Raw genomic sequence first — 27,946 nt, 5'->3', positions numbered from 1 at the left:
TATGGAAGCGTTGTCTGGTCTTCTCCGCAATCTCCAGTCATCTCCAATGGAGTGCTTTCCCCTCAGCACTATCGATTCTTTGGCGGCCACCCATAGCTGTGTCTCAAGATTCACAATCACACAATTGGCTGTTGCTTTGAGAGCACAGAACTCGTAGCAGAATCGAGCCATTCGCAGAGAGCCTCTTTATCTTCAATACAAACAAGGCGTTCAGGGCATTCGATTGCATTCGTAGAAAACAGAACAGTGATAGGAAAAGCCGATCACTGGGTAAGGTTTTAGAGTGCCTATCTCCCCGAGTCCAACAGCAAGTAGCTACTTGTAACAGCTCCCCCGCATGTTCAGCCTGGCAAGCCCTGGGCTTGGTAACCAGGCCGATTGCGGGCAAGAACCTCAAATCCAGCCAACTCGATTGGCTGATGTTAGACAGCCAAGGGGGCGAGTGCGACGATGTACCTGTACTTGGGCCCGAGACAGTCCCACTCCGTGTCTACCCCGGGCAGCACCAGAGCAACAAGCAGCGGTCGGTCTCCCCCCGATGGACCATTCTCACTCACTTATATGCTAGCTTTGGCCCAATTTACCTGATTATCTATGGTCCTGTCTCTCTCTCCTTGGTTCTTTTTAGACTCTGTAATTGTTCTTGTCTCTGTGGTTCTTGATACAGCCTGGAATTGCACTTATACAACTTGTTCGCAAGATTCGAAGATAGACCTATCTATCAAAACCCCTAGACACAGCGACTAGCAACAACACAATAATCCGAACACAATAAAGGAGCTTTTCAAAATGGGCGCCGGAGACGACAAGCCCGGTTCAACCTACCGGTACAACGAGAAGCCAGTCTACACGACCTCCAATGGCGCTCCCGTCGAGCACCCGACCAAGTGGCAGCGTGTCGGCAACAGCGCCGGCGGCCCGCTGCTGCTCCAGGACTTCCACCTGATCGACCTGCTGGCTCACTTTGACCGTGAGCGTATCCCCGAGCGTGTCGTCCACGCCAAGGGTGCCGGTGCCTTTGGCGAGGTGAGTTACGGACCCGCGGAGTATGTCTGTGTCGAGGATGATCATATCTCGCTGACCCAATACTCGTGATGATGTAGTTTGAGGTGACCCACGACATCAGCGATATCTGCTCCGCCGATCTATTCCAGGGAATCGGCAAGAAGACGCCTCTTGCCGTGCGGTTCTCGACCGTCGGAGGCGAGAAGGGCTCGCCGGACTCGGCCCGCGACCCTAGAGGTAATGTTCACTTCCATGAGAGTACCGTTTCTATGACCACCAAGCACCCCGCTAACATGTATCTTTCAAAGGTTTCGCAATCAAGTTCTACACGAATGAAGGCAACTGGGATCTAGTTGGTAAGATACTCACCTCTAGTAATTCTCCTGTGACCTAGATCGGTCATTAAACACCGTTCCTGCAGGAAACAACACTCCCACGTTCTTCATCCGCGATCCCACAAACTTCCCCGTCTTCATCCACACGCAGAAGCGCAACCCGCAGACCAACCTCAAGGACGCCACCATGTTCTGGGACTACCTCTCGACGCACCAGGAGGCCATCCACCAGGTCATGATCCTCTTCTCGGACCGGGGCACGCCGTACTCGTACCGGCACATGAACGGCTACAGCAGCCACACGCTCAAGTTCACCAAGGCCGACGGCTCGTTCGTCTACGTGCAGGTCCACTACAAGACGGACCAGGGCATCCGCAACTTCAACAACGAGGAGGCGGGCAGGATGGCGTCGGAGAACCCGGACTGGCACACCGAGGACCTCTTCGAGGCCATCAGGCGCGGCGAGCACCCGAGCTGGAGCGTGTACGTGCAGGTCCTGACGCCGGAGCAGGCCGAGAAGTTCCGCTGGAACGTCTTCGACCTGACCAAGGTCTGGCCGCAGAAGGACGTGCCGCTGCGGCCCGTGGGCCGGATCACGCTCAACCGCAACCCGGAGAACTACTTTGCCGAGATCGAGCAGCTCGCCTTCTCGCCCTCGCACGTGGTCCCCGGCGTCGAGCCCTCGGCCGACCCGGTCCTGCAGTCGCGCCTCTTCTCGTACCCGGACACGCACCGCCACCGCCTGGGCACCAACTACCAGCAGATCCCCGTCAACCGGCCGCTGGCGGCCTTCAACCCGTTCCAGCGCGACGGCGCCATGGCCGTGGACGGCAACTACGGCGCCGTCCCCAACTACCCGAGCACGTACCGCGCGCTGCGGTACCGGCCCGCGGCGAGCGTGTCGCACGAGGAGTGGATGGGCAAGGTCACGTCGGCGCTGTTCGGCGAGGTGACGCCCGAGGACTACGTGCAGGCGGGCGCGCTGTGGGCGGTGCTGGGCCGCACGCCGGGCCAGCAGGAGGCGCTGGTGCACAACGTGGCGGTGCACCTCTGCGGCGCGCACGAGGCGACGCGGCAGCGGACGTACGGCATGTTTGACAAGGTCGACGCGGCGCTGGGGCGGCGCATCCGGGAGGAGACGGAGAAGAATGTGAAGAAGTAAGTTTTTTTTTTTTTTTTTTTTGTTGTTGTTTGCGAGATAAACCTAACCTGGGAGAACGTGTTTGATGCTGACGGAGGGGGGAAATGATAGGACTGATGCCGGCAAAGTGGATGTCCGCTCGAGGTTATGAACGGACAGGACAGTCAGAGTTGCAATGGGGGTTTGAAGAAGGGGTGTGTCATTGGAGCTGACTGTTTCGCCTTTTGACTCTTACGAAGCCGATGCCGCTGCGAGACCCTTGAGGTTTGTACCTAGCATGAAGGATAGGGCCAAGTTGCCATGTACAGAAAGGATCGGGTTGGAGTTCCACCTTCCTATCGTAAGAGTCGACACTTGTTATATACTTAGAATGAGAACAGATTGACCGGTAGCTGGGATGAGGTCGACCTTGTATGACCCCCAAGATGTGAGCTGGAGAGGGCCGGCCCCTCGATGTCCGTTGTGTGTAGCATTATCATCAGCTCCGGGCTCAGGGGATGTGTCTCGCACAAAACAGGATCCATCCAGTTGGCGGGATGGCACCACACTGGAGAGATCAAACAGATAGAATGCTCTCAATCTAGCGCAAGGGACCGACCGACGATCAGACTCTAATACCTAATTCGAGCACAGTCCTACCAGTCAGGCTAGTGGAAGGGGCCGTCCGTCGTGAGCTCCAGCTTCGCAGCCGTGCCAGCTAACTACCTAGGTAACTAACTAAATCAATGCAGGCCGGAGGAACCCCACGCAAACGCGGCCGCAACTCGCGCCCAATCCAGCCAGTCAGGCTCGCCCCCAAGGCTCCACTGAGCCCGTCATGACCCTTAAATTCAGCGCTGGCCTGAGCTGGATCAGTGTACCTATCATTAGCCTTTGCTCCAGTGAGTTCCCCCTCTGATCTGATTGATTCATCTCCGCCAGCTTGCTGCATTACTGCATGCTGTCACTCAGCCAGGCAAGGCAGAGCCTCTGTTTCGATAACAGCTGAACATCTCGCCTCTCCCGTCTCCCGCCCCCAAATAGTACTCAACCTCTCCTCTCATCTGTTGTCCTCCCCTTCTTCTACATACCTATGTAGGTAATCTCTTTTGTGTCTCGCAGTCTGGGGCGGATTTCTTTGTTTCTCTCTATTGCCTGGAAATTAATTACCTCCACCACCAGCCACACTCTGATTGCGCCTCTTGACCGAAGAAACGACCTGCAGCCCGCCCTGGAGGTCCGATAACTACAGCAACACCCCTGACTACCTTACCCTGACTACCTTGCCCTGACTACTACCCTGACCCAGAACTTGACGCAAGGCAAGCGAGGCGCGAGTCTGCGTGACACTCTTGTTATCAGCGCCGCCCGCATCACTATCAACCCCTTCGCGCGCGGCCATGACACCATGCTGCTAGGCGACGACCACTGCGACGCCTCGACAGCTGACTCTCGATTGCCTATTTGCCCGTTCCACAAGCTCGCCGATGCGACGCAGCTCTTGGCCTTGTGCTTCCCGCCCGACTCCCGCCCCGAGCCTGTCATTCACCGCACATTCGTTCCTGGCCCTCTCTCGGCCTGCGATTCCCCCGATCTGCACGCCGACCTCATCTCCAACTCATCCACCTGCTCTCCCAGGCGCTGACAGCAGGAGCCGGGCGCAGCCAGCCTCCCTCTCACTTGCCGTTCACCGTCTCACAAGCTCCATCGCCCCGACTTAGAGTAGTAATACATAAACTGATCGACGACCACTCCCTCGGCTTCACCCTCTTCACGACCGATAACGCTCTCGAAACATATCTCGGCTTTCTTTCCTACTTTTTCTCTTTCGATACTCACTTCAACTCGACTGGACCTGGCCCCAGGAACCAGATACATCCAGTGCGCCAGCATGGTTTCTGACGAGACCTATGACATATGCCTTCCCATCTTGCAGGATGCCACCCTGGAGGATGAGGACAAGACAGACAAGCTAGAGGAGCTGCTCCGAAAGGAGACCAAGCTGCAGGGGCAGGCTCTGGAGAATGCCGTGTTAGACGCGCTCTGGCGCTTTCGCGAAGGCGGGACCAGCGCCGCCTCTCCACCCCCGATACGGCAGACCATCCTTCGCCGTCCCTCCCCTGCCTCCTGGCGCGGATCCGGCACCCCTCTTTCGGGATCCCCTCGCCTCGGCGTCAGCCCTCTGGCCCCCCCGGGCTTCGTCCCGACCCCTTTCGCCCGCACCAAATCCTCGACCGCCTCGCCCTTTGGCTCTCCGCGGCCCTCTCCGCGCCTCACCTTTGCGGCGCCGGTCCCCAACAGCCCCAGCCTGAACGCGTACGAGTTCGCCAACGACCACACCCCTGCCCAGGAGATCTTTGGCGATCTGCAGTCGGACAACGTGGACTGGCTCGTCAGCGACGATGCCGTCAGCGTCACTTCCTCGGTGGGCACCTCGAGCGGCCTCAACGCCGCCGCGCCCGAGTTCTCCTTTTCCTCCTCGCAGCAGACCGACATGACGCCCTACGACATCCTGCGCTCGATCCTGGGCCAGACGCGGACCGACGAGGAGATCGAGGGCGCGCTGGCGATGCACGGCTACGACCTCGGCGCGACCATCTCGGCCATCATGGAGAGCCAGGCGGCGCAGGACGGCATCATGGCCGCGGCGGCCATGCCCATGGAAGAGCCGCAGAACTTGCTCATCGGCCGGTCCGTCACCCCGGACATCCGGCCGAGCACGCCTGCCGACCAGAAGTCTGGTGTCATTTGCAAGTTCTTCCTGTCGACGGGGCAGTGCCTCCGCGCAGACTGCCGCTTCAGCCACGACCTGAGCAGTCACATTTGCAAGTATGGCATTCCCTCTTTGGACTCTTAGTCTCGCGTTGGAATATAAAGATGCTGATGATATGTCCTTTAGATACTGGGTTGCCGGCAACTGCCTGGCGGGTAAGACCTGTATCTTCTCGCACGACCCGGCGCATCTCATCAACAAGCTGTCGGTGGATCAAGCCAGCACCCCGCCGCAAAAGGCGGCAAACCTGCAGCTGGGTGACACCAATTCTTTCCCCTCTCTCCAGCCGGGCACCCCCGAGCAGCTCTCCGCGCTGGCCGCTGCGGGCGGCTATCCTGCCGTCGGCGTGACGCCGCCTCCGGGGTTCAAGATTCCCGGATATCCCGTCGACATGTCTCGGCCGCGTTCCCGGCCGGGCAGCAGGCACCAGAACCAGAAGGACGCGGCGCAGGCCGCTCCCTCTCTCGACGACGTGGACGCCTTCCCCACGCTGGGCTCCGCGTCTGCCAAGGCGGGTAAGAAGCACCACGGCAAGCGCGGCGGCCACGGCCACCACAAGGAGACCTTCGCCCCGAGCTCGCTGGCGGACATTGTCAAGATGTCGCCCTCGCCCGGCCCCGAGGCCCGCCAGAACGCCAAGAAGATGGGCAGGAACGGCAGCTCCACGAGCATCCGGAACGGGGAGAACAGCGCGGCGGCGCAGAACATCCCGAGCCCCAAGCACATACCGTGGCTGGAGACGGGGGACAAGGCCAACAAGGCCTACCTCAAGGCTCGGCAGGAGGCCATCAAGCACGGTGGCCTCAGGAACAAGTTCTTGCAAAGGTAAGCAAAGCAATGCAATGCATCATCATCACGTATATGTCATGGTAAGATTTTGTGTGTAAAGAAAGCTCTGCTGACTTAAGGTGAAAACCTCCCCTCCCCCCCAAAACAGTGCTGCACAAGCCTGGAACCGCAACGACGCGCGCGCGGCCAAGGCGCTGAGCCTGCGGGGCCAGAGCGAGAACGACCTGATGCGCAAGGCGCATCGCGAGGCGGCGCGGGAGCTGTACGAGGAGCGTAACAAGCACAACGGCGGCGGCGGCGGTAGTGCCTCGGGCGGCCAGGAGATCTACGTGGACCTGCACGGCTTGCACTCGGAGGAGGCGGTCGAGTACCTGGAGCGCGTGCTGCTCGAGAACGGCCGGGAGCAGAGGCCCGTCTACGCCATCACGGGCACGGGCCACCACAGCAAGAACGGCAAGGACAAGGTCGGCAAGGCGATCCGGGCGTTCCTCAACGAGTGGCGGTACGCGTACCGCGAGTTCTCGGTGCCGAGCGACCGGAACAACATGGGCGGCATCTTGGGGATCGACGCGCGGAGCTACGATAAGAGCTTGGCGAGGGATAATGCGGATGGCGGTGCGAGGTTGAACAGCAGCGGTGGTGGTGGTAGTGGTGGTGGGAGTAGAGGAGCAAGTGGTGGTGGTGGTGCGGCGCTCGATGGCGGCGGCAAGGGGAATGACAAAGAGGGAGAGGAGGAGGATGTTGATATCCTGGCGCAGGGCGTCGAGATCGGCGAGGGGCGGGTCAAGTTGCTGGTCAGGGACTCGTCGGCCAAGGAGCCGCCGAGGGGGCCTGCTGCCACTCGAGGGGGTAATAATGGCGGCCGGTGAGAAGAGACTGGGGGGGAGGGGAGAGAGAAGGCGAGGAAGAGAGAGAGAGAGAGAGAGAGAGACAGCGTAGGGGGGGTTCCAAAGAAATCAGTAAAAACTTTCCCATAAAGACTAGAGAGACGAGGTTGTCTGTCCCCGCCTGCTCCGCCCTGGTATGGTTTGATATACATATCTCTCTGTTTTCTGTTGCGTTGCGCCAGAGGCTTTGTCTGAGCTTCTTCTGGTGTGTACGAGGGCAGGGCAGGGCAGGCTTGACGGGGTAGAAATAGATCCTCTATGTTTTTCTTTACGGTTCTATGTGTTGAAGCTACGTGATGTCTGCTCGTGCTCGGAGTACTGTGGGCAAGGCTCTCACTTCTTTCTTGTGTGTGTGCAGGCGCTTAAGGGAACAAATGTCAGGAAAGGGGTCGTATGAAGTACTGTAGTGCCCAATCTGGTACTGCAGTTCTCTGTTGGAACTGTACCTAGTTCTCTTGTGGGAATTGGAATGTGAAACATGGCATTGATGCTCTCGCCCTGAACAACATACCTACCTCGATGGCCAATGTTCATGGTGAACTAATAACAGCAGAACGAGCGACCAGAGCCCCGAGATTTAGCACGTGGGTCCCGGAGGCTGCGCCTAAGGAGCGGCGCGATATGGGGGGAAGGACATTTCCCCAGGGCTGATCCCAAAATGATTGCCTAAAAAGGGGAGCGTGGCGGAGTCAGTCAAGCAAGCAAGTACCCTTTGCCAGGTCATTAGCCGTGAAAGGTACAACAGCTGCACAGCTGATTGGGGCCAGAACTGTCGACGTCAGCCAGCACGATAAGGTACGAGTATACGAGTACATTTGATGTCAGACGCTGTAAGCTGCACTATCGCCGCCCTGACGCGCGCGCACAGGGGTCTCCGACCCTCCGACCCTCCGACGAAACTCTGTTATTCTCTGTTGCCTCACGAACCCTTTTTCTTCCTCTGCATTACACACTGGTATTTAGCTTTGACCTGAAGACCGAGATGTGGTGAATCTGTCCCCCAGAGTGCTCGAATCACCTATATACGCCTTCTTTTGTAAGTCATCGCGCAACAAGCCTGAGCCAAAAAGCCTCGCATTGCTGACACAAGGGGTCCGACTACAGCCGGCTCCCTCTCTGCAACCCGACGAATAGGTCCCTCCTCCCCCCCTAATAGAAGACGGCCTCGAACAGCATTCGAAACGAATCATCAATGGCTCTGACAAGCTAGCCCGCTGCCATCTTCTGCTGTCCTCCCACGGCCCTGATCCGGACAAACCGGAGCTAGACATACATCCCAACAAAACGGCCCTCCTGGCATCACCACCACCACCACCTTATTCCTCTCAACATTCCGAGCACAATGCCAGCAGACTACTCCTCCGCCGCCGCCGCGCTGGCCCTCTCCCCCTCCCCGGAACCCTCCCCCTCCTCCCCTTCCTCCTCCCAGCAGCCGCCGCCACCCTGGATCCACCCCCGTCGGCCCTCCCACCCGGGCGGCCCGTCCGCCTCGTCGCGCCGCCGCCTCTCGGCGCCCTACCGCAGCCAGTCGGCCTCGTCCCGGAACAAGTCCCTCGCGCGGCGCGCCTGGGACGCGGCCAACGAGTACGGCGAGCGCTTCCGCGCCCTCTGGCTGCGCATGACGCTCGCGCAGCGGCTGCTCTTCGTCGCCGCCTCGGCCGCCGGCTGGGCCGTCCTGATCCTCATGCTCGTCTACTCGGAGCGCATGTGGGCCGCCCTGGGGCCCCTGGCCAAGACGTGGCGCGAGTCCCGCGCGGGCTGGCTGGCCGTCTGGCTCGCGACCTTCGCGGCGGCCTTCCCGCCCCTGATCGGCTACTCGACGGCCTGCACCGTCGCGGGCTTCGTCTTCGGGTTCCCCGCGGGGTGGCCCATCGCCGCGACGGCGACGGTGGCGGGCAGCGCCGCGGCGTTCGCGGCGAGCAGGGGCGTGCTGTCGGGGTACGTGCACCGGCTCGTGGGCGCGGACAAGCGGTTCGTGGCGCTGGGGCAGGTCCTGCGGCGCGACGGCCTGCTCGTGCTCACGGGCGTGCGGTTCTGCCCGCTGCCGTACAGCCTGAGCAACGGCTTCCTGGCGACGATCCCCAGCATCAGCGTGTGGAGCTTCTCGCTGGCCACGGCGCTCGCGAGGTATGTTTTTATTTTTTATTTTTTATTTTCCCTTCAATACATGTATATATTGCTACACACACACACACACATGTATACATATATACATACGTTGCAATGTAATGCTAACTTGTTTTTACTTGTCGTCATTAAAGCCCCAAGCTCCTGGCGCACGTCTTCATCGGCTCGCGCCTCGCCATCATCGCCGAGGAGGGCGACGCCATGACGGCCGGCGCCAAGGCCGTCAACTACCTCTCGGCCATGGCGGGCGGGCTCGTCGGCATGACGGTCGCCGTCTTCGTCTACCGGCGCACCATGGCCCGCGCGGCGGAGCTGGCGCGCGAGGAGGCCGAGGAGATCGCCGCCGACGGCGAGGTCCGCGGCGGCGACGACGATGACGATGTGGCGGGGGAGGACTCGGGCCTCATGATGGACCCGGACGACGCGGACGCTGCGGCGCTGATGGTGGACGCGGACGACATCTCGCTCTGGGAGACGGAGGGGGTGTATCGGGACGAGGAGGAGGCTGTTGGGGGCAAGGGAGGGGGTGGTAGGTGACGACGACGATGAGGAGGCGCGGCGATGACGATGGCGGCAGGTTTATTATCTGATAGATTTGGGGGAGGAGGGTGGTTACTGTTTGATAGAGGTGGGTGGGTATTGGCGTTCTGGGCAAGGGGGTTTTTCAAAACAAATCATAGATTTCTGAGGCTGTGTTGTTTTATACATGTGTATTTCTATGGAGATGAGATGTTCTCATGGTGCTTTTACGACTTGGCTTGTTTCTCTTTGCCATTGAAATCAACCTTAGTGCTGATCGAGGATGAGGTGGGATCCTGGGTTTCACTCTGATCAGGCAAGAGACTGTTTTATGGTGCGTATGTATACATGTACATATATGTATTCTCTATACAGGCCGTGGCTCTCATCTCGGTGGACTCGAAACCCTCCCTCACTCACTCACTCACTCAGCCCTTCCCCCCTCGATAACAATCACAACGACACGCAGCCGTTGGAGCTGTCCTCGAGAAAGACGCTGCCGTAGATCTGCCCCTCGTCGATGCCGCTCTCCTGGTAGCCCGAGTTGACGACGTCGCTCGTGCCCGTGGGCTTCTTGAGCATGCCGAGCTGGTACTGGCCCTCGCCGGCCATGTTGTTGCTCGTCGCCTGGAGGACGACCTCGAGGGGCGCGTCGTCCTTGGAGTAGTACACCTGGACCGTGCTGTGTTTTCCTCCATTCGTTAAAAACCCCCTGCCGGAACAAGAGGAATTTGGAAAGGAGGGAGTCGTTCACATCGGGGGTAGTTGGCAACTCACTTTTTCCGGTAGTCCATCTGGATGGCAAAGTTCTGCCAGGCCCCGGCGTCGACGGGCGTGCTCCACAGCTGCCGGCCGTCGCGCGACACGACCTTGAAGGTGTCGCTCGGCAGGCGCTCCTGGCCGATCAGCGTGCCGACCTGGAACATGACCTGGTCGGCCGCGTAGTCGCTCGTCTCGTGCCACACGTCGAGGTACTCGTGCGACAGGTTCAGCGGCCGCGCGGCGTCCTGCCGCACGCTGAAGTGCAGCGTCACGAGCCCCCGGGCGCCCGGGGACCCGGTGTTGGCGTCGCCGGCGAACTGCAGGCCCGCGCGCCGGAACCCGCGCTGGTCCTGGAAGACGGAGCCGTCGCCGATGGTCACCTCGAGCGGCTTGTGGGCGGCGGCGTTCTCGAAGCGCGAGGCGCCGGCGCCGGCGGGGAACCGCAGGATCTGCGACCACGTGAGCCCTCGGCCCTTGACGTACTCTGCGCCGTAGGGGTTGCCGTTGCCGTCGCTGTCAAAGGCCGAGGGCTCGAGGGCGGCGGGCACGCGCCCGTCGAAGATGATGGGGCACTTGACCTCGCCGGTGCCGGCGGCCGCGAGGGTGGCTGCGAGGGCGGCGGAGAGGGCGAGGCGGGAGAGCATTTCCTTTCTCAAGATGGATTGGATACTAGGCTGGCTCGGGGCTGGGTGGGACTCAGCAGTCTACGAGGGGTGTTGTGATGGGCGAGACAGGGTCTGTAAATGCCATTGAGGCTGGGTGTTCGCCAGAGGGCATATCGAGTTCATATTTCCATTTTCGTTGCTGCTCAATCCCTTATGGAAGGGAGACCTCAAGTCCCGGGATGACGGGTCAGGAACTGGTCGCCGGCTGAATCTCGCGGAGGGATTGCTACCTGCCCGGTGCACGTAATGGAGAAGAGTGTCTCCAATAGGCGTACTATGTATGGCATGTTGTCCAATTAAATTCTTGCCTGAAGAGTGCATCTATCGTACAAAGAGATGGGAGGAGAGCCAGCCTCCGCGGTTTTAATATATCGCTGGCGATCCAGATTAGATTGTGGGGGTTGGGATCGGCCGGCGACCCGATGATGGAACATGGCTGTAGATCTTTTGCCCTTTGGCGAGTTGTTGCATAGACATCGGCTGTTGCCCAGGGTTTCTACAAGTACAACCTCCCAAAGGACCCATGTCCACTTGTTGACATGGCGAAACGGCGCATCGCAGACCAGGCTGGGACGGAAGGCCAACCCGGTTGCGCCCAATGCCACGGGTGTCATGTCACCTCCGGACGTTCAAGAGTGCCCAAGTCCGCAATGGCGTTCACGAATTCACCTTTCTCAAGCTCGAGAAGAAAGCAATCCCATGCGCGACACCAGTTGCTGGGTCATGCAAAGCAGCGCATGATCGCGAGAAGTGATGATAATTTCCCTCGATGGTGACGAGGTTCAGCACTGGCAGGGAGACGGACAGAATATCTCGTGTCAGGGACGACGGGTCATCATGCAGGCCGAATGATGACGTATCTCGACCTTGCGATGTCAGCGTCTGCTTCAAAGAAGGCAGGCAGTTGCGCTAGATGTGACAATGGAATAGACTGATCACTGCTCATTGGAACCCGCAAGACGAAGGTTTCTTCTTCTTCACGAGAAAACCCCCTGCATCGCGCCAAGACATGTCACTCAGCTCTCCCCCACCCTCCACCGGAGACGCCCGGCGGTGGCCCCACATCGCCGGCTTGGCACATGCAGGCACGAATGCGAAATACGCGGTGGAGTCCGTCCGGGGGCGAGTTGATGTGCGGAAGGTTGGGGGGGTGGAGGGAAGATGAGCCCCCCCCCCCGAGGACCTAATCATCATCACATGGTATCAGAACACACATGGGAAGACTCCAAAAAAACTCGCAAAAAAGTACCGGCCGAGTGAGTGGGCTGAGCAGGCGGCCCCAGAGGGGAGGGAATGCGTGCGGCATTATTCTCCTTCCCCGATTCCTTCCATCCAGGCCTTCTAGCCTGCTTCTCTCGGAGCCCAACGGTCGTTTGCTCAACTGGGCTAGCTCTACGGGCTTGGGCTGAGGATCGACACCGATCTTGTGACGACGACAATCGGCCGAGAGCCTCTAGTAGTGCGTACTGCGACGCCACGAGTGCCAGTGAGGAGGCATGGTAAACAGCTGTTTGTATAAAAGGTTGTCGTCGCATGCAGCTGCGTAGAGCAATCCCTCAAATTCGTAGTCATCCCTCCTACTACTCAATCAACCAACTCCAAAAACGCGATCCAAATTCATACAACTCGTGCACTCATAGCCTTAACATTACAGCCTTTCCATCTCAAAAAGAAAACAACACAACCCCCGAATCCCCCAATATTGCCCACCACCACCACAATGTCCAAATCAAGCCACCACCAACCCTCATCATCATCAGCAGGCGGCGCAGGCGGCGGCATGCCCCCAGAGCTCTCGGACCTGCACTGCTTCACCGAGACAAACGGCGTCATCACCTCGTCCATGAACGACATCCCCGGGTACCGCGTCGTCCGCGTGCTCGGCGCCGTCTACGGCCTCACCGTGCGCGCCCGCAACTGGGCCGCGGGCCTGACCATGGTGCTCAAGTCCGCGGCGGGCGGCGAGCTGCGCTGGTTCACCAACCTGCTCTACTCGGCGCGCAACGACGCCATCGGCCGCGTCGTGGGCGAGTGCCAGGCCCGCGGCGGCAACGCCGTCATCGCCCTGCGCTTCGACGCCTCGGGCGACGGCGGCTTCGCCCAGGTCTGCGCCTACGGCACCGCCTGCGTCGTCGAGAAGATCGACCCGGAGCTGCCCGAGTACCCGCAGCTCGTCAGGAGCGGGTAGAGAGAGAGAGTCTTGTCTTGTCTCGTGTGTGTGTATGACAGACAGACAGACAGACAGAGACGAGGAAGTTAACGACGGGAGAGTTGCAACGCTAGACGGAGAGAGGTTGCGATGTGAACTTTTAAAAGAGTGCCTGACGGAAACGGTATGGATTGGATGGTTTCAAAACCAAATGCTGACTGGTTCTGCCGCTTGTTCTTCTTATTCACAATACGATACCACACGACAGCTTTCTTCCTGTCCATTGCAATGTTTTTGGCTTATGACAATTATCAAACTTAATAAAAAAAAACCACCCTTAGAAACGCCATGATAATGCATGCTCTCACGAAAAAACCACCGGTAAGCCACAGAACATTTCGGCTCAACTCACTCCTTCTTCTCCTTGGCCGTGATCTCAACAGGCTTGGCCTGGTTCACCTTGAGCCACTCGCCATTGAACGCGTTGACGAGCCAGTTGGACAATTCTACGCAAGTTTCCCCCCCAAATAGTTAGCATCCACAGGAACTTGGCTACTTGCCGAACAGCAAAAAGGACAGAGACAAAAAAAAAACTCACTATCGTAAACAACCCGGTTCGCATTGTGGAAATAGATCCCGTGGTTGCTGTCCGGAAACACATGCACGTCGTAGTTCTCGACGCCCGCCAGGTCGAGCCGGTCCAGCAGCGTGAGCGAGTTCTGAAAGTGCACATTGTCGTCCGCCGAGCCGTGCACGAGCAGGAAGCGCACCGACTCCCCCAGCGCCGAGACGTTGGCCACGGCCGACGCGTCGTACCCGGCCGCGTTGAGCTGCGGCGTCGACATGTACCGCTCCGTGTAGACGCTGTCGTAGAAGCGCCAGTCCGTGACGGGCGCCACGGCCATGCCGTACGAGAACGTGGCGCCGGCGTCCTGCTCGAGCGTCTTGAGCGCCATGAACCCGCCGTACGACCACCCCCAGATGGCGAGCCGCGACGCGTCGACGTACCCGAGCCCGGCCCAGCGCCGCCCCGCCGCGATCTGGTCGCGCGCCTCGGCGAGCCCCAGCCGGCCCCGCACCACGACCCGCGCCCCGCGCCCGATGAAGCCCGTCCCGCGCCCGTCGACCGTGACCACGACGTAGCCCAGGCTGGCCGCCACGTACGACTGGAAGTCGACCCGGAACGCCTTGCTCACCGACTGCGACCCGGGCCCGCTGTACTGGAAGAACAGGACGGGGTACTTCCTGCTGGGGTTGAAGTGCGGCGGCCGGCGCTCGACGTAGTTGAGCCGCACGCCGCCCTCGACCTCGAGCGTGCCGTAGACGAGCAGGGGGAGCTCGTGCTTCTTGGCGCTGTCGGCGAGCTCCTTGTTCTCCTCCACGACGTGCTCGTACCTGATATCGTTGCCGGGCGTGCTGAGCACCTTTTGCCACGGGATGCCGGGCCCGCTGTACGTGAGCAGGGCGTAGCCCGCGCCGCTCGAGAAGGAGCCCGAGTAGTACCCCTCGGCCTTGGTGTCGGTGAAGGCCGTCAGGCCGGACCCGTCGAGCTTGACGCTGTAGATGTGGCGCTGCACCGAGCTCTCCTTGGTGGCGACAAAGTACACCAGGTTCTTGTCCAGGTCGACGGCCTCGGGCGCATCGACGACCTCCCAGGCGCCCGACGTCAGCATGATGGGGTCCGGGTTGTCGGGCGGGGTGAAGTAGGCAAGGTGGTCCCCGTTGTCGTGGATGACCGTGTCGATGTAGCCGTCCTTGGGCCTGCCCCTGGCCGGGTCGGCGGGGATGTACCGCGTCTTCTGCGAGATCTCGAACCAGCCGCCGTCGATCTTGCCCACGTCGACGGAGCGCACCGTCTTGCCCGTCCGCGACTCGACGTCGACGAGCACGACGCGCATCACGTCGCTGATGCGGTTGGTCTCCTTGACGATGACCTGCTTGCCCGCCCACACCAGCGTGGTCACGAGCCGGTCGTCGTCGGCGAACCCGCCCTCGATGTCGACCGAGAAGACGTCGCCCAGCGCGACGTCGTAGAAGCGGACGCTGACCACGGGGTTGTGCGCGCCCGCCTTGGGGTACTTCAGCTTCTGTATCTCCGGGTAGCCCTCCTCGCCGGGCTTGGGCTTCTGGCCGCTGGGCCGCGAGACGTGGAAGGCGATGGGGTACTCCGGCACGCCCGTCTCATTGGTCGTCAAAAAGGCAATGTGCTGGCCGTCTTCGGACCACCACGTAGCGCTGCCCCCGCCGAGGACCTCCTCCTCGTACACCCAGTCCGGGATGCCGTGGAAGAACTCCGGCCCGCCGTCCTTTGTGATCTGCACGACCCTGCTCTCCCCCAACTTCCGCAGGTAAAGATTGTTGTCCATCGTGAAGGCGATCGAGTCGCTCGTCGGGCTCCACTGCGCCAGCTGGACTCTCGCGTCGGGCTCGTCGGGGACCAGCGGCTCCGCCTTCTGGCTCGCGACGTCAAAGATCCAGTACTTTGCGACCGTCGACCACCGCCAGTTCTTCTGCGACTCGGTCGCCAGCAGCACCTTCCTCAGGTCGCGGCTCGGCACCGCGTCGTCGGGCTGCCGGACCCGGCCGCCGTACTCGAACTGGCCCTGCTTCATGAGCGTCCTGCTGCTCTGCGCGGCGACCTGCTCCGACTCCTGGCCGCGCACGTCTTCGACGACCAGGTAGTCCTTGCCCTCGGCGCCCGTCTCGAGCAGCAGGCCGTCCTCGCCGCCGGGCCCCGCGATCCAGCTGATGTCGTGCTGGCGCGGCCGCCAGAACCCGCTGTGCAGCTGGTCCATCGTGATCTTCTTGCCCGTGCCCCGCGAGACGGTAGCCTGCGGGTCGTGGTCGACCTTGGATGTGTGCTGGTACGACTTGGACGTGACGTAGACGAGCAGCCCGGCCACCCACGCCGCGACGAACAGCGCCGACGCGACGATGAGCACCTTGCGCAGCCCGCGGTCCATGCCCTTGACGCCCCCGGCGGCGCCGGCAGCCGCGGCACCGCCGAGAAACGGCCCGGTCTCGAGGTCATGGCTCGATTCCTCCTTGAGCGGGTCTTCGTCGTCGAGGTCGGAGAGCGTGTCGTGGTCGTGGCTCGGGTACTTGCGAGGTGGGCGTTTCTCGGACATGCCTGACGGGCCGTGCCTCAATCGTTCGTCGATGCGTTCAAAGACGAGGCTGGTCGTGGATACAGACGAATTGGACTCGAGCGACGTCCTGTCGACGCCGGCATTGAAGACCTCGGCGTCGACCAGCTTGCCCTGCGCCATCGCGGATAGGTGTACTTGCTCGGATCTATGGGATTTGTCTAATCGGATGACGGGATATATCTTTCGCGTAGTTATACAATGCTCGAAAAGGCAACAAAGGCCACCGAGTGCAGGCAGCAATAAAGGTCTAGAGTCTAGACAACCGCAACACGAGTTTGGTGAAACTGCATGCTGTCAGAGACGACGGATCGCGCTTGGCAGAGCTCGGCGTTACGGGCAATCGTTTGGATGCGCGCCTGGCAGCTTTCCTCTCGTCGGTCAGCAAGTGAGGAGCGGGCGCGCCCACTTCGAGACCAGCTCTGCACGTCTATTCAACACCGTTTCGAGGAAGGGTCGCGGGACTGTTCGGTCGGATGGTGCCTTTGTCTTTGTCCAAAGCCAGCCATGAGATGGTGGCCACGAGTTGAGCTACGTAGCGCTGCGCCGTCTTACCTCTTTCTCTTTGGTCAGCAGCGACAGGGGTCAATGTAGGCGTGCACGGGCCACTCCGAGTCCAGAACTGGGATATTAGCCATTTTGCCTGCAATATCACACAATCCTACCTCGACGGCTTCACTTCACCTCGCTTCCCAGCACCATCTTTTGAAGGCAATGCTGATGTGTATTGAAGGATTCAGAGAACGCGGGGAGCAAAGGATAGAAAAGAAGAAATATGAAGAACTTGAAACTCGAAATTGCAACAAGGGCACAGCTATCTGTAGTGTACAATCATACAAGTGTTCCATAACAAAACATTATCTCTCTCCTGTCCGTGAACAGGCGAAAAGCTCATAACACCGCCCTTTTGTCTTCCAATACACAGCACAGCTCCCCCACCAAAATTCAAGAGCTCACTGCTAATTATGGCCTTGCCCAAGAGGCTGGACCGCAGCTGCCGGTGCCGCCCCGCTCGTTGGCTTCGGCATGTGGTGGTTTTCGGCATAGCCGGCCGCCACATGGCTCGATCCGGATGGCCAGGACGGAGCTGTCGACGGCGGGTGCACATAAGAATGAGGACTATACACATGGTACGGCGTGCCGTTCACCGCAGCGACCCTATAAGGTTGCATTGGCACCACCGGCGTCGGCCTCTAGTAACCGTAGCCGGTAGGCTGAGGAACGAATCCGTTGGCTCCGGCAAACGGCGCAGGCGAAGCCTGGCCCGCGTTGCCCGACGGCCCGGCCGTGATCATCAGCCTGCCACCTCCCAGGATGGGCGTGTTGTCCTCCACCTTCTCTTGCTCCTTCTCCTTGGCCTTGCGGGCCTCATTGTCCGCCTTGAGGATCGAGATCTCCTTGGTCTGCTGGCACATGAGGTTGATCAAGTACGGCATGGTGAAGTCGTTCAGGCCGTGGCGCCACGACATCTCCAGGACGACATCGGGGCGGATGAGATCGTAGCAGGCATAGAGCATACCCACGTAGCACTCGCGGTTGCCAATATCGACAAACTAGACTGTATGTTAGCAAAGCACGCTACAACTCTTGCTTTGACATTGACAGGCAGATGACTTACGTAGCGGAGAAGGTCTTCAACAACATCGGTCTTAGCTGAGATTGCGGCCGTCTCAATGGCATCCTTCCACAGCTTGTCTTGCTTCGAGAGCGCAATCGACTTCTCCCACCTCTTGTTCTTGCGGTAGATGTTAGCGGCAATCTGGCGGAAGAAGACCAGGTCGTGCTTCTCCAGACGCGACGCGAGATCAACAGGCTCATAATTGTCGTAGTTCTCGACAGAGTCACGGAGCGTCTTGTAGTCTTCCTCCTCGATGAGGAGATCGTTGATGGCGTCGTTGACCACCCGCTTGTTTTGCGTCTGCACATTGAGCAGGAACGGCTTGATCAGCGGCAGGTTGTCCGACTTCTGGAACAGACGGACGACGCGGTTAACGTCGATGCGAGGCGTGAGCACCTGCAGAAGGTCGGTGAGGAGCGAAGGGTGCTGCTCCAGGTAAAAGTTGATGGCCTTGTAGTAGATCTCCAGGTTGGCCACCTTGACGATGATCTCCTTGAACTGCTGGTGCTCCCAAGAGTTCTCGGGACGCTCCATGACCGACAGGGCAGCATTGTCGAATTCATCGTAGTGGTAGTAGCAGAAGACGAGCTCCGGCCACAGGTTGGCTTCCTCGCAGGCGCGGATCATCTTGGGCAGGTTCATCCGGCTCCAGAAGAGCTTCAGGTGCTCCATCAGGCGCTCAGGGTGGTACTTGGACAGGGCAATGCCGAGCTCGGTGAACATGCCCATGTGCGCACGCTCCAGGCCCAGACCCTGCTCGAGCAGGTTGATGAGCTCGTCAAAGTAGCCGTTGCGCTCATACTGCTTCACCAGCGTCGAGAGCTCCTCGGCGTCCACAATCAGGTTGAGACCGCAGATCTGAGCCAGGCGGAACTCCTTCTTCTCCACGCAGGCCTCGTGCACCTCCTTCCAGACCTTGATGTTGTTGGCCTTGCGGGCACACTCGACAGCAGCCTGGTAGTCCTCGAGGTGGACGAGGGTGGTGGCGAGCTTGGCCCAGTTGGAGATGCTGGTGAAGAAGATCTTGGCGGCCTCGAAGAGACCCTCGGAGTAGGCCTTGTCACCAGACTCCTCAATGTTGGCGACGTTGGTGCCCCGCAGGAAGTCCTCAAGCTCGGGCAGGTTGTCCAGGCGGGCATAGCAGAAGGCGAGGGCCGTGTCGATGGCCGGCTCGCGCTGAGTCTTGCGGGCCATGCGCAGGTACTTGATGAGATCCTCGTTCTTGCCGGCATGCGTGGCAATCTCGATGACCTCCTCGTAGTTCTTGGGGTCCTCGGCCTTGATGTACGACTCGATAGAGTCGCTGACGCGGAGGCCGTCCAACTGGGCCTTGGCCACCTTGCTCCAGACCTCAGGCAGATCGACATCCTCAGCGTAGGCCTGGGCGCGGTCGATGCTAACGACGTGGTCGACGAGAACGTTGACCGCGCTGGTCTTGTCGCCAATCTTCTTGAAGATCTCAAAGGCTTCCTCGAAGAGGCCGACCTCGATACAGACATTGGAGATTTCCTCCGCGTTGAAGTGCTCGAGGCGGTGGATGTAATCCATGACGCGGGCCTTGTCAGCCTTGGCAGCGGTGAACATGAGCAAGTTCTGCAGGTTCTCGTTGTCGCTGAAGGGCGAAGGCTCGAGAACAATCTTCTCCAGCAGCTCAATGAGCTCGGCGGGCAGGTCGGCATTGAGGAAGCAAGCGACGGCCTCCGAAACCTTGGCCGGGTCCGTGGACTCGGGGACCGCAGTGGAGATAACCTGGTCGACCACAGAGCGGCGGTGGATGTTGTTCTCGCTGAGCACGAAGCTCCACAGCTCGCGATCGGCACGCTCGAGGAGGTAGCGGGCCTGGGCCTTGTACATCGAGTTTTCATTGGTGATGTTGACCAGCTCGAGGTCGTTCTGGCCCTTGCGATAGGCAATGTATGCCAGGTTCGGGTCGCGCTTCTCGCAGTATTTACCGACAATGAGCGAGTCGTACTGGTCGTTCTCCTTAAGGAACTTCTCAGGGTTGTTGTTCGAGTCGATGTAAATCTTGGCCAGAGCATTGTAGACGGCCTGCTGCCGGTTGCCGGCCGCAAGGGTGGCCTCCAAGAAGGGCAGCAGCAACTTGAGGCGGTTGCGGGTCTCAACTTCGGAGACGAGCTCATCGATGGGAATCGAGGCAGGGTTGACACTGTTCAACAAGCCCTTGATGATGTTCTCGTCACAGTCAACATCGAGAAGACCGCCGATAACGGCCGGCGTCCTGCTGGGGTTGACCCGCTGAACGTAGGTCTCGATGGAGCTGAACTGCTGGTTCTTGTACAGGTACAGGACCAAGTCGTGGACAAAGTTGAACCGGTCGCAAACAATGATCAGAGGCAGCTGCTCGTTAAGGTGAGCCTCCTTGAGGAAGTTCTTGACCTTCTCCGGGTTGTAATGGGTGCTGTCCCTGCAGATGCGCTCCACTTCGTTGAACTGGCCCATCTTGGTGGCAGCCTCGATGTACTTGAAATGCACATCGGCGTCCTCGGAGAGGTTGACAATGCTGCCCAGGTAGTAGAAGAGACCCTCGGCGGTCTTGTACTTCTCAAAGAGATCGATGAGACGCGTAGGGCCAAGCAGGTCCGAGTACTTGGTCGCAACCTGCACCACAGACTGCAGGTTCTGGCGGATGTTGGTCTTCATCATGGCGTCGAGGCAGTCGAGCGACTGCTCAACAGACAGCTTGCCAAAGAAGTTGGTCAGCCAGTCCAGGTTGAAGTTGGGGGTGCCTGCGATGTTGACGACAACACGCTTGACAGCGGCGGGATCCTCGTACAGCTCCAGAGCTCGCTGGGAAAGACCAGCCTGCTCGCAGAGCGTAGCGATCCTGTTCTTGTCGAAGTGCGAAAACATGTCGTTACCGAGGATGGCATCCGCGACCTGAGGAGCGTTCATCAGATTCATCTCGAGCAGGCGAGTCTGCATGTGACCCTGCTCCGGCTTGTTCTCCTTGAGAGCATCGAGCAGGAAGGCGGTGGCCTGCTGTACCATGCCCTGGGACTGGAAAACGTCCACAACCCGCTCGATGTCGACAAGAGAGCCACCCTCGTGGTTAGCGAGAGAGGTAGCAAACTCGGCGCCCTTCTCGGGGTTGACACGGACGATGTGCTGCAGCAGCTGGATCCAGTCGGGCTGGTAGCCGGTCTGGGCAGCGTACGGCAGGATCTTATCGAACTGGCCAGTCTCGGCGAAGGCGGCGACGACCTTGTAGGGGATCTCGGCCTTGAGGTAGATCGTGAGGGCCATGTTCAGGTCGTGCGGGCGCACCATGTCACCGAGCTGCTCCGAGCACTCGAGCTTGCCTTCCTTGAGCCACTTCTCGAGGAGGTTCTTTCGGTTCTGGGCCAGCACAGGCTGTGCCAGCTCGAGCGTCTCGTGCTTGTTGAGGGCTCCCTTGTCGAGGAGCATGCCGAAGTATTGCAGGATGAAGGACATTTGTCCCTGAGCCTGAGGGAGACGCTTGAACTTCTCAATCGTCTCCGGCGTCCGGAGGAAGCCACGCGGTGAACCAGCGGCAACCTTGGCGGCCTCCATAAAGTTGCCGGCATTGAATAATTGCTCGAACTGCCTGGCATAGAGGTTATCTGCGCCAGGGAGACCGGCTCGAGAGGCCATCTTGATGGCAAGCTCCGTGTTGGCGGGGTTCTGAAGAAGGTACTCAATCATAGTGGCATCATCAACAGTCACAAAGAGTACTTGGCCCTTTCGGTTGATTCCGATAATGCCTGCAGATCCCGAATCGGGGCAGGTTGTGAAGATCGTCTCGCTGGAAATGCGGTTCATGAAGATGCAGGTGCCAGTCTCGAGGTCGTACAGGTGAATGAAGCCGTACTTGGTGACGAGGTAGATGACACCATACTTTTGGGAGACCTGCATAGCGACGGGGAAGTCGTTGGTGGCCTCTGGAGGGAAGAAGACATCAACAGCCTTCTTGGCAAAGGCAGGGTTGGCATCTGGCTTGTCCACCTCAACAACGTGCAGCTTTGCGCCCGTGGTCGTCCGGACGGCAAATGTGAAAAGCTTTGTATCTTGGGGTGCACCATCGAGGCGCGTGGTGCCAAAGGCGGCGGCGTGGCCCTCGATGGCCTGGCTGATGCCCCGGTCCTTGGAGTAGAGCTGCATCGAGCCGGCTACACGTCCTTGTTGCTGGGAGATGCCAACAACGACCATCCACTTGCCGTCGACATTAGCCCGGTAGTTGATGATTTGGCAACCCTGAAGGCGTGTTAGCAACTATGTGATTTCACCTCGTCCCTCCCTCGGCAACAGTCAACCTACGTTCAGGTTAGGATTCCGCTTGAAAACCTCAACTGGGGCGGCCTGGTTGGCGTCAAAGACATCCCAGTGGTAGACAGCCGAGTCGGTAACCAAGCCGATGGTAGTCTCGCTGATCCACTTCCAGTATACGACATCCTCATTCATCGTCGTTGACTTGAGCTTTGCCTTCTGCTCGAGGTCGAAGATCTGAAGGGTTCGTGATTGGGCTCGCAGCGCGATGACTTGGCGGGTCCAGTGCATGATGGCACTATCGGCCTTAATAGGGCGGCGGACAACATTGTTGCCGTTCTTGAGGTCGACGATGACGACTTCGGGTTGGGCGGCTTCGCTCTTCTTTTCGCGAATGCAAATAAAGGAATCTGATTCTAAAGTCTGTGTGATGGGGGGCAGCCCAGGTCAGTAACCGGCAGTAACAGGGCGGCATGCTCGGCCAGGCAGGAAGGTGGGCCACGTACGCAAGAGTTGAAGCCGATGGCACTGCTGTCAACACCGATGCTGGTGAGCTGCAGCACCTCGGTAAACTTGATGGGCAGAGGCGCCATTTTGACCTGCGGTTGTGCGCTGTAGTGCGCGACGCGGTGGGATCGGCAGGTTCCAGCAGGTGCTCAGGATTCGATGAGTCGACGTTGGATGCTGGTCTGGCAAGGTCGTGATGGAGGGACAGAAAAGGAGGTGGGCTCGTCAGCTCTCTGTCCAGCAAATGCGCGAGATTGTCAAATGGGAACTCGAGGGACAGTCGCGAAGGTGAAAAAGGAAAATGAAAGAGATTGCGTAGAGGTGCGCTTGCCGTTGCGAGAGAGCAGACAGGCAAGGCAGATGGCGAGGTGTTGAGATGATGAGGGAAAAGTGAGAAGGAGATGGAAATGGTCTGGGTTGGGTTGTTTGGTGTCAGAAGCAGCACAAGGTAACTACGTAAATTCCACAATGGTTACCTGTTCGCTTCTCTGGGCTCCTCTCTCCTTTGGAGCTCCTGCAAGCGCTCGGGCCAATTGGGAAGCTCCTGTGCCTTGCAATTGCGCGGCCCACTCTTTTGTTATGTGAAGCTGCGACAGAGCGTTGTCACGTTTCGAGCATGGATGGCAATCACGTGCAGAGGCAGTAGGTACTGGAGGTTGTGCTGAAGAAAAGTGCTGCTGCACAAGCAAGTGGTGATCGAAAAGAAGATGGACCGTTGGTGAGTGAACTTGAGTGAGCTCCAAGATGCACAGCACGGAGCCAAGGTACAGAACAGCACCTTGTCCGTACTTTCATCTCTCAGGCATGGCATGGCAGCCTTTTGAGGCCCTACTATGAGATCAAACCTGTCCTTTGTTCTACAACAACAGGTTGTCGAGATTACGCCGAGAACAAGCCTACCACTACTCTTGGACAGACTTGTCAGGTAAACTCGGGCAGCCTCACCTGCATGCCGGGAGAGGCAGCAAGCAGAACACGATGATAAATATGTATATGTACGTTCAATCATTGCGGCCCTTCCCACGGCCAAAAGGCAGAAAAGCACCGCACCCAAGATTGTGCGCTTTGTTCTCCATTCTGTTCGAAAAGGAATCGATATGTCCTGGGCGTCCCGTAAAGGGCCACCTCGAATCAACAGGTCATTTTCGAGAATGTGATAATTTGCGTTGTTCATATTTGAATGAAGAAAGAAAAGGAGAGAAAGAGAGGAGAGAATTGCCCGTCCCAAATTTTTGCTAGTAAACCCCCAGCCCACCGAGCTTCCAGGGGTGCTGCCTCAGGCAGAGAGTGGCTCTCGATGGGATAGCGATAAGATTGGACGCCGTGAGACACCCCTGTACTTCTCAATTCTGTGGCTGTGGTACTTGTCCGCGACTACCCGCATTGAGTGGGGAGCAGCCCAGACAAGTACTCCGTACATACATGCCCGTTCCTGGATCTACTTGAATCCATAAACCAACTTCCCGAGGTTCTCAACGTCGCGGCAAACCAAAACTGCAATTCTGCTCTGGTGGCATTCGCGCCTCTACCGGACTCCAGCAACCACCATGAGTGCGCTGCAGCCTCTACCAAGATTCTTGCTCCCCAGGCTGAGCTGGACGGCTTCCCTGGGGAGCAGGTCTCTTGCCGGTGTTGTCGTCATCTCGAGCCCTTTCAGCAAAGAGCAGCACCCCTGCCACGCTCAAGCTCGACAGTTCTCCCAGTGCAAGCCTGCGTCGCGGCGCCTGCACAGAGCTGCAAGCCAGCCAAGCTCGTCAAGTTTGCTACAACAGCCTGCGTTGCGCCGGGCCTTTCATGCCTCGGCTCCCCGCAGCAGAGACCACCACTTCGACACGCTCAAGTTTGTCCAGCGCCTGCAGAGCGAAGGCTTCACCGAGGAACAGTCCACCGCCATGATGAAGGTCCTGAACGACGTCATCGAGGAGAGGTAAAATAATGCCCGGCGGTTGCCTCCCTAGACCCTCTACACTCATGGCTACTAACACGACCCGCGCGCACGCAGCATCCAGAACCTCACCCGCACCATGGTCCTGCGCGAGGACGCCGCCAAGGCGACCTACACGCAAAAGGTCGACTTCGCCAAGCTGCGCTCCGAGCTGCTGTCCGCCGACAGCACCGAGTCCAACACGACGCGCGCCGCCCACGAGCGCCTGACCAACGACATCGCCAAGCTGAGCTCCCGCCTGCGCGACGAGATCGGCCGCACCCAGGCCAGCGTCCGCCTCGACCTCAACCTCGAGAAGGGCCGCATCCGCGAGGAGGCCGTCAGCCAGGAGCTCAAGATCAAGGAGACCGAGACCAAGATCGAGCAGGAGGTCGCCACCCTGCGCCAGCAGCTCGAGCAGGTCAAGTTCCAGACCCTGCAGTGGCTTATGGGCGTCTGCACTGGCTTCGCCGCCTTGCTACTCGGTGCCTGGCGCTTGCTGATGTGAATCGGGGTACACGGCGAGGAGTCTCAGAATGTACAGCTAAAATAAGGGGCGATGCAAACGGCGTTCAGGCGCGGAAAAGGGCATATCTATCAGCCCCAAACAGAAAAGGGGTAACATATAGAATCTGGGGGGGTGGGAGGGGGGACCATACAGTTATCGGTAGAATTTGGAGTACAGCCATCACAATCGGCGAAACAATGCAACATTTTCATTTGTGTTCACTCACTTTGGCACCTTCAGCTTGACAACAAGGGAACAATGGTCTGGACTTGGGTTCACACAAAGGATGCTCAGACAAAGGACACTCATATCAGGTAAGCAAACATGCACAGAATTCGGGAACAATCATTTGGCTGAACCGTCTCAAATATAGATGACTAAAAAATTTCAACCCAAGAACATCCGGTCCTGCGTCTGTCCCCCCATGGGAACATTATCAGCGACCGAGCGGCATTCCAAGTGGTCTTCCGAGGGTCCTACAAGCCTCAAGTCAAGGCTTGTTCGGACCAAAAAAAAAGGCGTAGCTGTCGTATGCCGTATTGTTGAAGGTATTTGCAAGCTCCCGAGTGGCGAACTCGGCAGGAGAAGTGAAACATGGACAACAGTGCTGTCGATGTGAGTTGGAAGTCCGGTTGCCGCTGGATATCATTTTCTGTCTTTTGAAGTGTCTTTCCAAAATCGAAAAAGATATGGCCAATGTCTTGAGGAAAGATCAAGAACGAGAAATATCGGTATATATACATATATACGGTGTTTGGTCGGTTTTTTATGTACTCCCCATTACGCCGGTGGGGTTTTGTATGACGGCCTTGTCGCAGCTGGCTGATGGGCAGGGAGGAGGGGTGCGTTTCTTGTCCTTTACTGCACCTCGTCCATGACGCTCCGCGCCGCCTTGTAGATGGCGTCGAGGTCGCGCTGGGCCTTGGCGCAGGCGCCCCCCTCGGCGAAGCACCGGGCCTCGAGCCCGGCCATCTCCTCGCGCTTCCAGCAAGGCTGGCCGCGGATGGGGCACCACCCGGCCTCGGGCAGCGCCTCGCGCTTGGCAAAGTTGGCGCCCCCGATGGCGTCGATGACGGCGCCGGCGGCCCTCTTGGCCTTCCAGCACGGCTGGCCCCGGATCGGGCACCACCCGCGCGCCTCCTGCTCGCCCCGGCGCGTCTTCTTCCAGCACGGCTGCCCGCGGATCGGGCACCACCCGCGCTCCTCGACGGCGTCGACGGCGGAGGGCCCGCGCTTCTCAACCGCGGCGTCCTCGTCCCCGCCCTGCGGGAACGCCTCGTCGAGGTACAGCGCCGCGATGTAGGCTTCCGGGTCGTCGGTGACGGCGGCCACGGCGGCGGCGAGCGACTCGACGGCGCGGCGGGCGTGGTCGGCGGCCGGCCCCACGGCTCGGACGGCCGGGTGGCCCTCGTCGGCGCGGACGGCCAGCGCCTCGGTCAGGGCCTCGGCGGCCCGCTTGACCTTCCAGCAGGGCTGGCCGCGGATCGGGCACCACCCGCGGGCGTCCTTGGAGCTTGGCGGCTCGGGCATGGCGACGGCGCTCGCCGAGGCCACCAGTGCGAGGACTGATGTGAATCTCATGGTGGTTGTGTGGCGTGTAGGCTTGTGTGCAGTGTGTTGTTCAGGGGGGGTGGGTGAGACTCGAGAATAGGGTATGTGAGTCTCGCGGTGGGAGCGGGTATATAGGTATGGCCTTTGGGCACAAGATGAATGTTGTCAAGAAAGGGATTGAAGGTGCTTGACTTTTCAAACTCGGTCGAGGAGGAGAAAGACAGGCCATATTGGATACCGGGGTTGGAACTGATCGGTATCTTATAGACTGGGCGCTCATTGTGCTATTGACAGTGAATAAGCTATTTCTGGGGTGGGCGGCAACAATAAACCTGTTCTCACCAAGGACGGCACCCTCTTCGACAAAACGAACACGTTTGTTCTGGTAATGCTAGTTCAAGGACAAAAACATCCCTCGACGAGGCGTCGGTCATGCTGATTGCCCGACTCAAAGACGGGACTCGACGATCGACTACTTCATTGTGAAGCTTCCGGCCGCGTGGCTCTCCAAACAGGTTCAGCATCTTATTCAGACCCAAATCAGGTAATTTCGAGACCAAGAGATTTTGACGAGAGGCCTCGAAATAGACAAAGCAACTACCCTACGTCGAGGATGTTGGAAGCAGAACGAAGGTCGAGACTCGCCTCGACCCAGGGGCGAGCCCTGTTGAGGGGGGCAAGCAAACCGAGCATCTGAGACGATTTTGGTATTTGTGCGTAGGAAAGAGATTCTTCAGTTGCAAACATATGCAATCCACCTGGGTGGCGCATTTTTTGGGCGCAATTTCATCTGCTGGCTCAGTTTGTGGCGAGGCTTGGGGTTGTGGTGAGTGCGGTTTGGGTTTAGGTGAGGTTCTATTCAAACCCATTTTCGGTAAGGCTAGGACAAACTGAAAGGAGTCAGCCAACCCCCCTGAGGCGAGATCCTCAACGCAAGTCGCCGAAACCCACTCGCCGGACACAAATCGCAATGTAAGACAAGTCTTTGGATCGAGTCGAAGATAATTTATGGATCGGTCTCTCGGACATTCAAATCAAAGCGGTGCCGGATAGAGCCGATGGCAAGATACCTGGATGTGCCATCAGACCTCACACACGGTCTGATGCACATACATGATCAACAATTCAAAGTGAGATTTCACTCAGAAAATCGAATCGATTCTAGTCTTCTTAGATCAAATTCCTAGCTTCCCCCCGGTAACGCCCTGAAGGAATAGTCTTGGTATCATTTTTCCAAAGCAAATACCCCAAACGCCATCCAAGTGAACCGTGACAGGAAGACGGAATCACGCCATATAACACCTCTTGTGTATCAA

General features: G+C 58.9%; 8 protein-coding genes across 8 annotated transcripts; 4 read left to right on the top strand and 4 right to left on the bottom strand.

The window, feature by feature from the left end:
- Positions 1-789: 789 nt before the first annotated feature.
- On the top strand, positions 790-4,105 carry E0L32_004241 (uncharacterized protein; the record flags this gene model as incomplete). Its single annotated transcript, XM_031138630.1, has 7 exons — positions 790-1,026; positions 1,104-1,263; positions 1,314-1,361; positions 1,427-2,498; positions 3,115-3,143; positions 3,213-3,337; positions 3,770-4,105. 7 exons carry the CDS (start codon positions 790-792, stop codon positions 4,103-4,105), a joined length of 2,007 nt encoding a protein of 668 aa, XP_030997254.1.
- Positions 4,106-4,351: 246 nt separating this feature from the next.
- E0L32_004240 (uncharacterized protein) lies at positions 4,352-9,573 on the top strand (the record flags this gene model as incomplete). The annotated part of the gene is made up of 6 exons (XM_031138629.1): positions 4,352-5,289; positions 5,360-6,058; positions 6,171-6,887; positions 7,677-7,704; positions 8,044-9,036; positions 9,178-9,573. The coding sequence occupies 6 exons, from the start codon at positions 4,352-4,354 to the stop codon at positions 9,571-9,573; spliced, it is 3,771 nt and encodes a 1,256-aa protein (XP_030997253.1).
- Positions 9,574-10,008: 435 nt separating this feature from the next.
- On the bottom strand, positions 10,009-10,961 carry E0L32_004239 (uncharacterized protein; the record flags this gene model as incomplete). Its single annotated transcript, XM_031138628.1, has 2 exons — positions 10,009-10,267; positions 10,333-10,961. The coding sequence occupies 2 exons, from the start codon at positions 10,959-10,961 to the stop codon at positions 10,009-10,011; spliced, it is 888 nt and encodes a 295-aa protein (XP_030997252.1).
- Positions 10,962-12,702: 1,741 nt separating this feature from the next.
- Positions 12,703-13,170, top strand: E0L32_004238 (uncharacterized protein; the record flags this gene model as incomplete). Its single annotated transcript, XM_031138627.1, has 1 exon — positions 12,703-13,170. One exon carries the CDS (start codon positions 12,703-12,705, stop codon positions 13,168-13,170), a length of 468 nt encoding a protein of 155 aa, XP_030997251.1.
- Positions 13,171-13,539: 369 nt separating this feature from the next.
- On the bottom strand, positions 13,540-16,400 carry E0L32_004237 (uncharacterized protein; the record flags this gene model as incomplete). The annotated part of the gene is made up of 2 exons (XM_031138626.1): positions 13,540-13,637; positions 13,730-16,400. 2 exons carry the CDS (start codon positions 16,398-16,400, stop codon positions 13,540-13,542), a joined length of 2,769 nt encoding a protein of 922 aa, XP_030997250.1.
- A 1,070-nt stretch (positions 16,401-17,470) lies between these two features.
- On the bottom strand, positions 17,471-22,733 carry E0L32_004236 (uncharacterized protein; the record flags this gene model as incomplete). Its single annotated transcript, XM_031138624.1, has 4 exons — positions 17,471-17,830; positions 17,896-22,128; positions 22,192-22,563; positions 22,647-22,733. 4 exons carry the CDS (start codon positions 22,731-22,733, stop codon positions 17,471-17,473), a joined length of 5,052 nt encoding a protein of 1,683 aa, XP_030997249.1.
- A 1,461-nt stretch (positions 22,734-24,194) lies between these two features.
- Positions 24,195-25,079, top strand: E0L32_004235 (uncharacterized protein; the record flags this gene model as incomplete). Its single annotated transcript, XM_031138623.1, has 2 exons — positions 24,195-24,574; positions 24,650-25,079. 2 exons carry the CDS (start codon positions 24,195-24,197, stop codon positions 25,077-25,079), a joined length of 810 nt encoding a protein of 269 aa, XP_030997248.1.
- Positions 25,080-25,937: 858 nt separating this feature from the next.
- Positions 25,938-26,660, bottom strand: E0L32_004234 (uncharacterized protein; the record flags this gene model as incomplete). Its single annotated transcript, XM_031138622.1, has 1 exon — positions 25,938-26,660. The coding sequence occupies one exon, from the start codon at positions 26,658-26,660 to the stop codon at positions 25,938-25,940; it is 723 nt and encodes a 240-aa protein (XP_030997247.1).
- Positions 26,661-27,946: the final 1,286 nt, after the last annotated feature.

The sequence above is a fragment of the Thyridium curvatum genome, assembly GCF_004353045.1.
Source record: "Thyridium curvatum strain D216 chromosome Unknown NODE_20_length_475153_cov_84.797782, whole genome shotgun sequence".
NCBI lineage: Eukaryota > Fungi > Ascomycota > Sordariomycetes > Thyridiales > Thyridiaceae > Thyridium > Thyridium curvatum.
This window is presented reverse-complemented; position numbering and strand designations above follow the sequence as displayed.